At 57.0% G+C, this 14,705-nt stretch overlaps 1 protein-coding gene across 19 annotated transcripts; it reads right to left on the reverse strand.

The window, feature by feature from the left end:
• Positions 1–416: 416 nt before the first annotated feature.
• LOC101962138 (mitogen-activated protein kinase 15) lies at positions 417–6,384 on the reverse strand. Of its 19 annotated transcripts, none has more exons than XM_078016543.1 (13): positions 5,667–6,384; positions 4,496–4,594; positions 4,339–4,368; positions 4,129–4,219; positions 3,623–3,753; positions 3,370–3,533; positions 3,042–3,181; positions 2,285–2,342; positions 1,838–1,975; positions 1,611–1,716; positions 1,286–1,487; positions 1,049–1,173; positions 417–972 (listed from the first exon to the last, which is right to left on the reverse strand). In XM_078016543.1, the coding sequence occupies exons 1-13, from the start codon at positions 5,733–5,735 to the stop codon at positions 436–438; spliced, it is 1,890 nt and encodes a 629-aa protein (XP_077872669.1). In that variant the 5' UTR covers positions 5,736–6,384; the 3' UTR covers positions 417–435. The 19 variants fall into 19 exon arrangements, 15 of the variants coding, with proteins under 15 accessions (XP_077872669.1, XP_040149452.2, XP_040149451.2 ...); XM_040293518.2 differs by having other exon boundaries at positions 417–766; positions 847–930; positions 1,286–1,716; XM_040293517.2 differs by having other exon boundaries at positions 417–766; positions 847–972; positions 1,286–1,716.
• Between the last annotated feature and the right edge of the window lie 8,321 nt (positions 6,385–14,705).

A 14,705-nucleotide genomic window follows, 5' to 3' on the forward strand; every position in this document is an offset into this window, starting at 1 on the left:
TCAGAGTTGCAGTCACAGGGTGGTTTGGACCTAGGCAGACAATGAGTTCACAAATCCCCGAGCCACGGGGCCATCCTGGGGGCAGCCTGGGCCTTGTAGCAGGGTCTGGGCTCTGACGGTGCTCAGAGAGAAAGGCAAGCGGCAGGCACCAGGGCACCTAAGGCCATGGGCCAGAAGCTGGCTCCAGGTCATCCTCCCGGCCAGTCTTGGGTGGCCCTGGTCTAGAGGGAAGCCCTGGGTGGGGTGCTCTTGGCCGGGAGCTGCAGGGTGACAGAGTACCGAGGGGCAGTCCTATCCTGGACCTGGGGTGGAGGTTTCAAGATGGGGAGAGTCGGTCCTCGGAAGAAGGTGGGCTCCAAGAAAGGGCTGGGGCATGGCAGCTGGGGTGTGGCCGAGGAAGGAACCCCACACCAGAGTGGGCTGACACAGAGGGCTTTATTCAAAACAGTCTTCAGGTTTGGGGAGACCGTGTCTGCTCCCCCAGAGAGGCCCAGGGGAGCTCCCAGAACTCAAATGCAGCCCAGCAAAGGAAGGAGGAAGAGCGCTGTGTTGCGGCAGGGCGGCGAGGCACGTGGGCCCCTCACGCGTGAGGTCCAGGAAGCAAGGGCAGGCGGTCCAGCGCTGAGCGGCACACTGTCCCATAAGCCTGGGAGTAGCCCCCAAGCGCAGCCCTGGCAGCTCCCTGGGCCCCCTGCCAGGCTGAGGTGCCGAACATCCTGCGGCCTGGTCGGGGCTCCAGAACCTCCCAGGTGGGCCGGGGTGAGACCTGCCAGCAGGGAGAGTCATTATCAGAGGGAAGGGGCGCGAGTGGGCACACAGGCTTCCGGGAGAGACTGCCAGGCTCACCTGTCGCCCACCAGCTGCCCTCAGCCCACCATTCAGGGGCCAGTCACTGCGGATCAGGGCCTGGTTGGTGGCCTGGGCTGCGGCCTGCAAGGTCAGGGAGGGTGCCATGCCTCTCAAGCTACTGATCTGGGAAGGCGCATGTCACAAGATCACTAAAAGGCACAGTGGGAGGCTCCTGCCAGGCCCACACGCCATGACTTACCCCTGGAGGTGCACAGGGGGGCTCTGCCTTAGTCCTAGGGGACCTTTCCCACCTTCCTGGGGGCAGAGGTTGGGGCTGGGGTGCCACGCTGGGTCTAGGCATGTTCCTGGTTGCACCAGAGGCTTCTGTGGGGTTGGAGATCAACCCCCAGAGTTAGATCCCCTCTGCACCTGGGTGGCCCCACACAGCAGGACCAGGGATCCTCTTCCACCTGGGAAGTGGACAAAGTTCACACACCCTGCTCAGGGTCACCATCAGGGCTACTCTGAGGCCTGGAACCAGGGTTCCTTACAGGCATCCCGGATGTGATCTGGGGGACGGCTCTGTGATGGAACAGGTGCCCCCGAGCCCAGGAAGCCCTGGGCTCTGGCCCCAAGGCAGTGCTCCCCAAGGTTCCCTCTCTTGGCCCACGGCTGTGGCCCCTTCTCTCCAGGATCATCTGCGGAAGGGGAGGGTGTTCAGAGGTGCGTGGTGTGGGCAAGGGGAGCACTAGTTGTCCCTGAGTCAGGTGGACTCCAGGGTGCACAGGGAGAGGGGGCAGTCGAGGTGGAGGCCCGAGCACCTGGTAGAGGCGGCTGCGATACTCGGAGGCAGAGAGCTGGTCTCTTTCCAGCTCCGGGAGCCACACTTCCGAGTCATGTGTCCACTCACGGCTGGGGCAGTGGAACCTTCGGGTCAGACAAAGGTGAGACCTGGACTGCAGAGCAGGAGCCTGGAGCCCCTCGGGCTCCCCTCCCCCTCAGCCGGGGCTGGACCCTGGGCCCCAGGGCGGCCTTCCCACCCTCCTACCTCCGCACGTAGGGGTGCTGCAGGGCCTGGGCTGCGCTGAGCCGCTTGCTGGGGGCAAACACCAGAAGTTTCCTGAGGAGGTCCAGGGCGTCTGGGGGCGTGTCTGGTGGCAGGATGTCATCCAGCGACTGCTGTGGCCTGCGGGCAGTTGCCTGTCATCTCTTCTCCAGGGCCCCCCAGGGCCCCCTCCCCAGATCTGTCTGTGCCAGACCTGCAGGCAGTGGGGAGAGACCCCGCCTCACCTTTCAGTCTCCTCTCCAGGCCTCCCGTGGGGAACCCTTGGGGCTCTCCCCACAGAACCCTCATCTGGCAGAGCTACGGCAATGCTGGGGTCTCCTCACTCTTACCATGACCCCAACAGGCACAGACGGGCCCTTGTGCCAGGCACAGGAAGCTGGCTGGCTCCTGAGCCGGCCTCCCTGCCCCACATCTGAGCACCCCACTCACCGGGATCCCAGGAGGTGCAGCAAGGTGCAGCTGTAGCCTGCGCCGAGAGCCCGGAGGTCTGTGGGGGGGGAGGTGTGACCGGGTGTGGCTGCGGGGGTGGGACAGCTCAGGGCCTTCTGGGGCCAGCCATCCCTTCTGATGCCCAGACTGCAGCCTCTTTCAGGGCTTCTGACATCTGGTGGCGCTCCACCCCACCAAAAGCTAGGCCTGTGCCCCATGAGCCCCTCTGAGCTGATGGGTGCCCACAGGTACACCTGCCCTGCACCCTCACATCCCAGCCCGTGACGGCCTCTCCCCTGCAGAGCAGAGGTTTGGGAGCAAGCAGGCTCTCCCCTGGGTTCTGGGAGTAATCCCCCTGCCACAGCCTCACCCCCACAACAGCCTCCCCTCTTCTCTCTGCACCCCCTGCCCTGCTTGGCTCTGTGCCCATGCTGCACCCGGCACGGGAGTGCTCAGCCCTGCACCCCATACCCCTGAGCAGGGTGAGGACCTTGCCCCCACCTGGCTGGCCCCTTTGCGTGGCCACTTGGCCCTGTGGCCAGTCCTGCCTCCTTCGCCATCTGCAGTCTCCCCACCCTGGCCCTGGCAGCTGCTTTCTGGGCCCTCCGTTGCCCAGGGCCTGCCCTTTCCAGTCTTCCCAGGGCTCCTACTCCGGACCCTCTTCCTGCAGAGTCCTGGCCGGTCGAGCACCGTCTCCCCACAGCTGCACTCTCTGGCCCTCAGCCTCTGGGTGCCCAGTTGAACCCCCCGTGCTCACCCTCCTCAGTCGGCGGCGGGATGGTCTCCAGGATCAGCTCCAGCTGATGCACAGTGGAGGTGCCCGGGAACAGGGGCTGCCCTCTCAGCATCTCTCCCAGGATGCAGCCCAGGCTCCACATGTCCACCCCAAGGGTGTACCTGGGCAGGAAGGGGTGTGGGCAAGGGGAGCTCAGAGGCAGAGGTGAAGGTACAGGGGCTTGGAGGTGAGGTGTGGACAAGTAGGTGGGCCCAGGTGTAAGAAGGCCTGGGGTCCCCATCAGAACAGGAGGGCAGGCCGGGGGAACTGGGGGAGAGGGTGGGGTGGGTCAGAGGTATCTCACTGTTACCAGGGCGAGGACAGCAGCACCTCTGGAGCGCGATACCAGCGAGTGGCCACATACTCGGTCAGGGCCCCGCCCTCAGGCCCCTCGGGCAGGTTGCTCAAGGAGCGAGCCAGGCCAAAGTCGCAGAGCTTCACCCGGCAGTTGGCATCCAGCAGCACGTTGGATGGCTGGAGAGACAGGTGGTCTGAGGGCCGAGAGGGCCAGGGGTGCACACGGGATGGGAGCTGGGGCCGCGTGGTGGCAGCTTGGGCTCAACCTTCTGATCCCGGTGGATGACGTGGCCGGAGTGCAGGAACCTGGTGGCCTGAAGGAGCTGGTAGAAGATGAAGCGCTTGTGGGTGTCCTCCAGCACGCTGCCCTTCCGGATGACAGCATTCAGGTCAGTGTCTGGGGGGGCAGGAAGGGTGTGCGGGTCAGTCAGGGCCCGTAGAACTCGCTGTGCCACTTAACCCTGCCTGGACCTTGGTGCTTCTGCGTCCTGCTCACTGTCTGCACAGCCGTAAGGGCTTGAGGAATTATCGCAGCACTTTATTTCATGTTGCCCTTGTTTTATAAAATGAGTGGAAAATTGTGAAACTAGCTCCAAACACAGCAGGACGGTGCGGGGTGGGGACAGGAGCTCCCACGGGGCGCTGGTGGTTCCTCAGGTTCAGGACACAGAATGTGAGTGCTGGCCACAACAGGGACTTGGGCAGCAGAGGGACACAGGCAGTCCTAGGATCAGCACAGAGTGGGGCAGGAGCTGACCACAGCCTCGCTCACCCATAAACTCAAACACCAAGTAAATGTCCCTGTCGTTCTCTGCCGGGATCACATCCAGGAGGCGGATGATGTTGGGGTGGTCTCCAAACTCCTGTGGAGAGTCATTTCAGGCCTGGGACTTGCGCTGGGAGTGACGGGGCCAGTTCCCCTCTTTTCTGGGAAGAACTGCCCCTGGGAAAGGGAAGTAGGCCCCACAGCCTTGCCACTCACCCGGAGGAGCATGATTTCCCGGAATGTTCTCTGGAAGAGACAGAGATACCCAAAGGGGCTGTTTGTCACCCAAACACCCCCTGCGCCAGAAACACCAGGGCCCCAAACCTTCCAACAGCCCCCGTACCGCTTGTGCTTCCAGACACCCACCACTCACCTGGGCGTCTGTCTGGTCTCTAAAGGCATCGAAGATTTTCTTGATGGCCACTACCTCACCAGTCCTCTGGTCCACTGCCTTCCACACAATGCCGTAGGCCTGGGGAGAGTGCTCTCAACTTGCTGGGCCCGGGGCTAGCCCACCACCAGCCACCCCTGCCCACCCAGGCTGCCCCCCTCCCACTCTGGACCCTGGGTCAGGGAGAGTTGGACTGCAGGGAGGCCTGGATCCCAGGAGGACACTGGGCGATGGGGTCAGGGAGTGGGTGAGAGCTGGAGAGGTGCAGGGGGGCACCAGGCCACAGGAGGGCGCTCTGGACAAGACCAGAAGCCCCTCCATCTTTGGGAGTCTCCCACACCCATCCAGCGGCTCAGCCAGTCCTGGGGACTCGCCTTGAGAACTCACCCTATCTCACCACTTCCTGCCCTCCCTGCTGCCCCTGCCCTGGCCTGTGCCTCCAGGGATCACCACCCTGCCCTCTTACCTAGTCTCCTAGCACTTCTGCCTACCACCCCAAGGTGAATCCTCCAGAGTAGGCAGGTGGGAGTTGTAAAGAGAGTATAAACGACTCCTACAACTCCCAGCTGTGGATAACAGTAAGTCAAAGTCCTGGCTGTTGCCAGAAGCCCTCATGCAACAGGATCCCTCACGACCCCACAATCCCAGTATCCACCCCCTGTTTCCCTTCCACTCACTCACACACAACTGAGTGGTTTCTCCAACAGCTAAGCAAGTCGTTGCCCCAGGGCCTTTGAACCTGCTGTTTGCACTGTCCAGTCATGTCCCCTTCACATACAGAGCTGCACAAGCTCACACCCACTCTCAATGCGAATACACACGACCCCACCAGCGGTTCCGACTCCCACCCCTTACACTGGCTCATGCCTTCCTAGCCCTAGCCTTGGCCCTGGCCCTGCGCTTCTGGGCCCTGCCAGGGTCCACCCTTCCACTCAGCGACTGAAGTGTCCTGACCTCCCAGAAGCATCTGCTGTGTGTGCACCAGGAGAGGTGACACACTAGGCTCCTCAGGCCTGAGACCGCTCGGGGGCCCTATCCATCACCGGCCTCCGGGAAAAAGTCCCTAGCTGGTCACCGCTTGCTTCCATGAGGAAACTGAGGCACCAGGGGCTGGGGACCTGCGTCATGGCACCCCTCCAGCCCTCGCACTCACCCCCTTCCCGAGCCGCCGCTTGAGCAGGTATCTCTGGGCTACGTGAGCGTCCACCTCCGCGGCACACATGGCGGCGCCCGGGCCTGCAGGCTCCGCTGACCGTGGGGGCGACCTGTTGACGGGTTGCCCTGGGAACCCGGGGCGGCACCTCCCCGCGCCAGCGCCGGTGGGCGTGGTCTGCGGCCGCACCTGCCCCGGGCGCCACACCGTTCTGCCCGGTGCGCGCCGCCCAGGGAGCCACCTGCGTCCCCGCGGCGCAGCGCCCTCCTCCGTCGCCCCACCCTGCTCCCGCCTGGCTCCTCCCGGCTCTGTGACGGTGGCAGTAGCTTGGGGCGCCGCTGGCAGGCAGCGCCCGCCATCCCGGAGCCTGGCGGCCAGGGCGCTCGCCGGCACCGCAGCCTCCCCAGTGCGTGCGCGCCTGGGCCCGGCAGGTCCTGGGGAGCCCCGCGGCCGGCCTCCCCCCGCAGTGACTGCGGGAACCACGCTGGAGGGGTGGCAGTCAGCAGGCACGAGGGAGCGCTCCGTCGGGCGGGCAGAGAAGGAGCGGGAGCGTCCTGCACCCTGAAGGAGTTCAGGGGAGGGGGCGCAGAGGCGGGAGTGACACCAGGACACGGGAGGGCCGAAGCACAAAGGCTGTTGCTGCGAGAGAGGCCTCCACGGTGGGACGCGCGACCCAGCACGGGAATGAGGGGCGCACGAGGGTGGTTCCGGCTTCAGGAGACCCTAGACGGGCTGCAGGCCGGGACACGGGTGTCCTAGGTTCTTGGTGGGTTCTGGAAGGACCGGGCTGGCTGGAGCAGGCGCTGGATGGAGCAGGATTAGCTGGAGACCGGGAATTGGGGCAGTTAGGTTTAAGACGCACCCGGGGCAGCTCAGTGCAGGAGTTCCTGCCTAACCTGGGCAGGCCTTGGGTTTGACCCCCAGCACCACAAAACAAAGGACACGTTCAAGGTGCTAGTTAGACATCCCAGTGGAAATGTTTGAAAGACATGACTTTGGAGGGACCCAAATTCTGACTGGTACTCAGAGCCAGATTCCCAAACTGTGTAGAGACTAGCTTTTTAGAAAACTTGGAATCTGGGCCCCGTGGTGCACACCTGTAATCCCACTGGCTGGGGAGGCTGAGGCAGGAGGATGGCAAGTTCAAAGTCAGTTTAAGCAACTAAAAAGGGCTGGGGATGGCCCAGTAGTTAAGTGTCCCTGGGTTCCTACCTGGGACCCAAAAGAAAGAAAGAAAGAAACTTGAAGTCTGTTGCAGAGAAATAATTCAATAAAATATAGCAAAAATAAATTGCTAGGAAAAAAATTAAAAACACAGACATACAAAAGTAAATCACACACACACACACACACACACACATATATATATATATATATATATATATATTTTTTTTTTTTTTTTTTTTTTTTACTAGATTGAACAGTGGTAAAAGTCACCCTGTGCTCCAACTGTAAGAGTTTTTAACTTCCTCTACATTTCTCCCTTGGTTCATTGTAGACCTATCACAAACTCTTACTGGGATGTGCTGGAAACTAGTAAGGAGCAACCAGCGTGGCAGGAGGCAAGCCAGGGCATGCATGGCCACTGGTAGCCAGGTGCAGTCATGTCTGTGAGCTGTGAGATTCCACATGTGCCTGCTGGAGTGGTAGCTGCAGGACTGACCTGAAGCATTGCAGGGGGTGGGCAGGACAGGGTGCTCCCACCCTGCTCACAGGAGTACAGAAGGCTGCAACTGCTTTGGGAGGCAATTAGGCAGTTTCTGGAAAATTTGAACATAAGTCAGACATGGTGTCTCTGTAATCTCAGACGCTCTGAGGCTGAGGCAGGAGGATGGCAAGTTCAAGCCCAGCCTGAGCCACTTAGCCAGACCCTGTCTCAAAATTTTAAAAAAGAAGGACTGGGTGTAGCTCAGTGGTAGAGTAAAAATAATAGCAACAGGGGCTGGAGTTGTAGCCCAGGGGTAGAGCACTTGCCTCGCATGTGTGAGACACCACACAAAAAATAAATATTTTTATCTTAAATAAAACAAATGCACATAAAGAAATATAGCCAAAGGCAGAGATCATGAACTTATTTTCAAAAATTAAAATCCAAGAATATACTTTATACAAATTATATATTGCATGAATTATGCACACAGATACATAATTCAATTATATATTGCAACTAAAAATATTTTTTTAATATTTATTTTTTTTAGTTTTAGGTGGACACAATATTTTAATTTTTATGTGGTGCTGAGGATCGAACCCAATGCCCCATGCAAGCCAGGTGAGTGCGCTATCACTTGAGCCACATCCCCAGCCTAAAAATATTTTTTAATGGGGCTGGGGATGTGGCTCAAGCGGTAGCGCGCTCGCCTGGCATGCGTGCGGCCCGGTTTCGATCCTCAGCACCACATACAAAGAAAGATGTTGTGTCCGCAGAGAACTAGAAAAAAAAAAAATCAAAAATCTCTCTCTCTCTCAAAAAAAAATAAATAAATAAAAAATAAAAATATTTTTAAAAAAGAAATAATAATATAGTGTGAAAGCCATAACTTGTAGAATTAAAATGTATGATTCCAGTAGCACCAAATACAAAGGGAGAAATGGGACTATACATTTTTTGAAATATTATCTTAGTTGTAAATGGACACAATATCTTATTTATTTTTATGTGGTGCTGAGGATCAAACGTGTTCGAGGCAAGGCTCTACCACTGAGCTGTAGCCCCAGCCCAAGGAACCACACATTTTTATTATTATAAAATAATACACTATTATATATAGTATGGCTCTTAAATTATATGTGAAGTATTATGATATTATTTGAAGATAGACTAGGTTAAAGATGAGATCTTCATCTTAAATAAAACAAATATACATAAAGAGATATAGTTACCAAGACGATAGTCTAGAAAATTAAAAAGTACTCACTTGATCAAAAAGAAGGCAGAAAAATAAGGAAAAGGAACAAGGAATGGAGGAACCAACAGAAAACATAGCAAAATGCTGGACTTAGCCCTAACCGTATCAATAATCACACATATAAATGGTCTAAATACTCCAGTTAGAAGGCAGAGAGCATGACCTTATTTTCAAAAATTAAAATCAGAGAATCTACTTTATACAAATTATACATGATGAATCATGACACAGACACATGATTCAATTACAAGCTGTACATATATAATTATACAAGAAATGCATTTAGACCATAAAGACATGAAGTCAGAAGGATGAGAAAGATACGTCACGCACGCACTAATGATCAGAGAGCCTTGTTATGACAGTAGCAGAGTGGACTCCAGGCCTGGAGGAGGCCAGGGACAAGAAGAGGTCATCACGAAAGCACCACCCACAGCAGGGCCCACCGTCCTGAGGGGGCGCACCTGCCAACACCTCCAGATCCCTGAAGCCAATGTCCCGGGAAAGGGAAATGGTCAGGCCCACAGCTGCACTTGGTGACTTAACCTCCCTCTTTTAATAACGCCAAACAGGGAAGCAGAAAGTGAGGAGGTGATAATCCTGAGCGACACTCACCCCACGTCGCGTTCCAGGGTCACTCGAGCGGAACTGGGCTGCACGGAATGACCACACCAGAGACAGAGAGACCTCTTTCTTTCTGTGACGGCTCCTCTGACCTTAGGGGTCCATGGAAAAAGAGAGCCAGCACAAGCTGACCCTTTTATTATTCAAATGAGGCCAGGGGTCAGAGGTCAGGGCGTTGAGTCCAGCTTCCTGATGTCTGCTGTCAGCAGGTCGACTGACATCTAGGAAGGCCACACCCAAAGGGGTAGGATTACCAAGGAACAGGTGAGCCTACCTCAATCCAAGGGGTTACACGCCTATGTCTGAAGACACGGACCGGGGCAATGTCCAGGTCACTACAAGATGTAGTGACCAGTCAGAGCCTCTCCACTCCAGGATGGAGAATGTGAATCCTTCAGAGCGGCTCCCACAACCAACTTGACCTGACCTTCCAGGTTCTCAGAAACAGCAGATACGTGGTGCACGCCTGTAATCCCAGTGGCTCGGGAGGCAGAGGCAGGAGGATCACAAGTTCAAAGCCAGCCTCAGCAATTTAGTGAGGCCCTAAGCAATTCATCAAGACCCTGTCTCTAAAGGGTATAAATAAATAAAATAAAGGTACATCAACATCTTAAAAAATTTTTAAAAGGACTGGGGATGTGGCACAGTGGGTAAGTGCCCCTAGGTTCAATCCCCGGGACACCCCCCCCAAAAAAAAAGAAAGAAAGAAAATAAATAATCAGCAGATATACACATTCTTTTTACCTGTGGATGAAACATTCGCCAGATAAACCATATTTTATTTACAATTGTGTTGTAAAACAAAACTCAGTAAATCTAAAATAGTTGAGATCATCCCACAGAATTGGATTTGAAATTAATAACGGGGGGGGGGGGGGATGTAGCTCAGTGGATGTGTGAGGCCCTGCTTTCCACCCCAACACTGCAAAAGCAAATACACAAATGAATAGCAGAAAGACATTTAGAAAATTGCTGAGGATTTAGGCTAAAAAAAAAATGGTTCAAAAGAAAATTAGAGGCTGAGGCGAGAAGATTGAGTGAGGTCCTGAGCAGCTTAGTGAGACCCGTCTCAAAACGTCAGAAAGGGCTGGGGTGTGGCTCAGTGGTAAAGCCCTGGGCTGTCAGCAGTAGCCCTCCCCCAAGCTACAGGAACTGTTCTGGACTGTCAGGCCCCGAGACCTGTCGGTGAGGATTTGTAGAAGGCCCAACGGGCAGAGGGAAGTGGGAAGCTCTAAATGCTTATAGACGCACAGAAAAGAGGTTTCTGTTTCCACCACCGGAAGCTACAAGAAAAAAGTCAAACCCCAAGGAGGTAAAAAGGAGAAAATGTAAAGATCAGAGTGGAAATATGAAACCAAAAGTCAACCAGGAAGAAAGAAAACCAACAAAACTAAGAGCTGGGTCTTTGAATAAGCCGAATGCAGCTGAAAGGGGGCCCCACCCTAAACAGGAACAGGGTGGCTTCTCAGGGCAGCCTGACCTCTGAGATGGACAAGTGGGCGGGACCCCAAACATGATCAATATCAGTATGACTGCAGCCTGACGGAGAGGAGAATCCAGGGCACAGAGGGGAAAGGAGGGGGACTGTGGGACAGGGCTGGGATGGGCAGTGGCCCCGCTGCAGGCGGCTCAGAAGCCTGAGTAAATGTGACCAAGAGCAGTTGGAAGCCTGGCGTGGCCACCGAAGGAGGAGTCTGAGGCCAGCCTGGGCCACATCCCGGCGGCCTTCACTCCTCCTGTGTGGAGGACGCCTGACCCTGCCATGCAGCTCTGGGGACAAAGCGCTCAGTAAGCAGGGTCACACCAACCTCAGTGAGTTCTCAGCAAAAAGCGATTCTTCAGGGTGAACCTCAGTGGACTTAAGAGTCAAATGGGTTTTACAAGGCAAAATTAAGTCATTTCCAGCTTTTTTCTGTTTTTCACTTTACTGAAATTTTATTTACTTACTTGGGTGCTGGGTATCGAACCTGGGGACACTTTACCTCTGAGCTACATTCCCGCCTGCTTGTTTGCTTGTTTGTTTATTTATTTATGGTAATAGAATTGAAGGGAGGGGGTATTTAACCACTGAGCTGCATCCCCAGCCCTTTTAAATTCTACTTATTTATTTGTTTTATTTTTATTCAGGGTCTCATTTAGTTGCTCAGTGCCTGTCTAAATCGCTGAGGCTGGCTTTGAATTTGTGATCCTCCTGCCTCAGCCTCCTGAATCGCTGGGATTACGGGCATGTGCCGGCGCCCAGCTTATTCATTTATTGTCTACATGGAGACGGGGCCTCGATGAGTTGCTGAGGGTCTTGTCAGGTTGCTGGGCTGGACTGCAGCCGGTGATCCTCCTGTGAGCTCCTGAGAGGGCAGGCCAGGCGCGACTTCTCCGCGGGTGCTGGCTGTTTTTCGAGTGTGTGCTTCTTCCCATCTCACCCTGGGCTGCAGGGCTGCTGTTCACAGCTGTTTGTCTCACTCGGTCATGGGTTCTCTCTTGGGGACTATTTCCACCAAGTCCCACTTTCCCCCATCTAAGTATCCTTGCAGACAAAACTTCAGGACGAGGATTTTCCCTCCCGTCCCCTGTGACTCACGATCACGGGTAGCTCTAGCCTTCAGCTTTACTGTGGGCGCAGCGTCTACCTGGACTTTGTGTTTGATTTTCAGCCATGTGCAGAGAAGTCATGGTGGTTTGGGAAAGCCCAGGCAGAGACCCTGAGTCAGTGGGCGCTGCGGCTAGGAGTCAAATTCCCAGGGGGAACAGTATAGCAGGGGCCCACGGCCATCTCTCTTGCTGCCTCCCTGCGACCCAGAATTCCATACTCACAGGGCCCCCACCTCCCCGGCCGGCCGTCAGCCACGGGCACTGGCCCCACTGTGTGGGCTGCCTCCCTTCCTGACCCCAAGGGACAGTGGAGTCCTGCCCCCGCCCCGCCCCGCCCCTCGCCTAGCTCATCTGAGGCACAGCCTCCTTATGCCAGTGGGGTGGACCTGCTGGGCACCTGTAGTACCAAGTTCCAAAGGGGCCAGAGCCTCTCTGCTGCTCCCAGTGAGTTCACTCTCAGGTGCCCCAGGCACTGGCCACCCTGGGTTCTTCTGCCACTTGGCTTGACCTGGAAATGAGAAGGGCACCCCTCATGACTGCCCCTGGGGGTGGGTGTCTCTCAGCCGCCTGGGGAACTTAGAGTGGCCTCACCCTCAGGCCCGTGCCATGCTCTGAACCCTGGAAATTCTCTTGTCACTCAACCCTCACAAAAGAGGTGGTGAGCACCTGGGAGACCCCCAGGCAGCCAACCTAGACCACTCCCCTGCCCCAGACGCCTGGCCTGAAGGCCCACAGCAGGCCCCTCATATGCTCCAAGAACTCCTAGGGGTCCCCGGGCTCAGGCCAGTTGTTGTGTCTGGGAAGCAGGTGGCAGCCTGGCCCTGGCCTTCTCTGGACAGGAGAGGGCAGAGTGCTTCTCTAGGGCAGCCGTGGCCTGGGCCTGCACCTTCCACCTGAAGCTCACTGTGGGTTCTGTACGGATCCCGAGGAACCTGGTCAGGGAGAGGAGGGCCTGGTGTCCCCTCAGATGGGTGCCCAGGCTGGCAGGGACGGAGGGAAGGAGGCTGGGGCTCAGGGCACAGAGGACCGCCAGGTGCTGTGGCCCCGGGCTTGAGCCTGCTGGAGATGCGGGCAGACGGGCTCCGCTGGACTCCACTGACTGTCCTGCCCTCTTGCCCTTTGCCATGGTCGGCACCATCAGATTCATGCTTCTGATAAGGGACAAGGCATCACCCGAACCCTCTTCCAACCCTGCAGATGGCGTGGTCCTTGGCAAGTGGAAGGGCTGTGGGCATTGGCTTGCGCTGGCCTCAGCTGTCCTTGACCCTTGGCCCAGGGCACAGGAGAGTACTCTCCCCAAGAGTGGGAAAAGCAGGAAGGGTCAAAAGGCCCAAGGCCAGCCCCAGTGCTTCCGGGGGGCCTTGGCCAGGTCACTCCATGCCTCAGTGTCTGCATTTATGAAATGGGAGAGAGACACTGGGAGCGCTCCGACCTGAGGCGGCAGCCAACCCTGCTGGCTGCTTGGGGAGTGGTAGGCTCCCGGCAAGTCTTAGGGGATGAGGTCACCCCCAAGTCACACGTGAGACAGTGCAAGCCTTTTCAGAGGTGGAATGGTTGGATTGTGAGAGTTGCGGTCCCCTGAAGTGGACTGACTGGCTGGTGACTGCAGGCAGGTGGGGCTTGACTGGAGCAGGCAGGCCACTGGGGTGTCCTGGGGGTGTTGTCCTGGAGAGTGCAGCGCTCTCTGCTTCCTGACGGCCATGTCCTGAGCTGCCCGCCTTTGCCATGTCCTTCACCATGATGTTTGGCCTCCCTTTGGGCCCAGAGCAGTGGAGTCCTCTGACCTCCAAACCCATGAGCCAAAATAAACTTTGCCTCTTCTAAGTTGATCTCTCGGTATTTGGGTCACCGTGACAAAAAGCTAAAGCAGCAGGGAAGCACTTTCAGGAAGATTGGACAGAGGGTCAGGGAGGGAGGGCGGCCTCCGGCAGAGCTGGGGCTTCCTGAGCAGTGTTCTAGGAGCGACCCCAAGTGACCCGGCCTCAGTCAGGTGCCAGCAGAGGAAGGGCTTGGGGGACCCGTTCCTGTGGCCCTGTGAGCAGCAGGGCCTCCTCCAGGGGACTTCCAGCCCTGCCTTGGGCCCAGGGAGTCCCAGACTGAGCCTGGCGCAGCTTAGGGCCCAGGAGCAGGGGACAAAGGCCAGCACCCGTCCACAGAGGGAAGGTGGAAGGACCTCAAGGATAGGGGAGATGCCACAATTAACCCTGCTTGGAATCGGGGAGCTTCGACCATGAGCTCTGTGGCTCACGGTGGGGCATCGGTGGGACATGGGAGACCCCAGACAGCCATCCTCCCAGGCTGACAGAAGCCTTGGGGCTCCTGGGAGGCACCGCCGCCCGCCTCCGGGCCACATACCCTCCATTTCTCCAGGAGAAACGCACAGGCCTGGAGGCCAGCAGCGTGGCAGGCCAAGCGCAAGGCCACCTCCTGCAGGTGGACACCGCGAGTCAAAAGCACAGCCCAGCAGTCAGCAGTTAGCGGCCTGGACATCCGGAGGCGTGGAAGCTAAGACACCGGCCAGGATGGGCAGAGGCCAAGAGGGAAGGTGTGGGTTGGGGCGCTGGGCCTGGCCAGGAGGTGGGCGGACAGAGCTGGGGGTCCGGAAGGGCGCCAGGTTTCTTTAGCCTCCAGGCTGCCGGCCAGGGGCGGGCTGGGGCTTCTCGCACCGTTTTGTGGGGGTTGCAGAATTGAGAAGGGAAAAACAGAGGCCGCTGGACAGAGACCATGATGGCCAGACACCTCCCAGAGGAGGCGCCTGAGCTCTATCAGGACAGATCACGGCGAAACCTGGTGATTGAAATTTTAAGGAACCCATCCCGCTCCTGGCAACCCTAGTTAGAAGGTCCCGCAGACGTATGCAGGCATGGGACACACAGGAGGGACCCTAGGCTGCAGATGGCTGCAGCTTGGGCAGGCG

This window comes from Ictidomys tridecemlineatus, chromosome 7 (genome assembly GCF_052094955.1).
Source record: "Ictidomys tridecemlineatus isolate mIctTri1 chromosome 7, mIctTri1.hap1, whole genome shotgun sequence".
NCBI classification, from domain to species: domain Eukaryota; kingdom Metazoa; phylum Chordata; class Mammalia; order Rodentia; family Sciuridae; genus Ictidomys; species Ictidomys tridecemlineatus.

What these genes read in the sequence shown, in the direction of transcription:
- LOC101962138 (XM_078016541.1), bottom strand. Translation starts at nt 5,735, where the DNA reads ATGTGTGCCGCGGAGGTGGACGCTCACGTAGCCCAGAGATACCTGCTC. An exon ending in AGCGGCGGCTCGGGAAGGGG is followed by an intron (nt 4,595 to 5,666) that starts GTGAGTGCGAGG and finishes CACTCTCCCCAG; the next exon opens with GCCTACGGCATTGTGTGGAA. An exon ending in CAGCACCCCTACGTGCGGAG is followed by an intron (nt 1,717 to 1,837) that starts GTAGGAGGGTGG and finishes TCTGACCCGAAG; the next exon opens with GTTCCACTGCCCCAGCCGTG.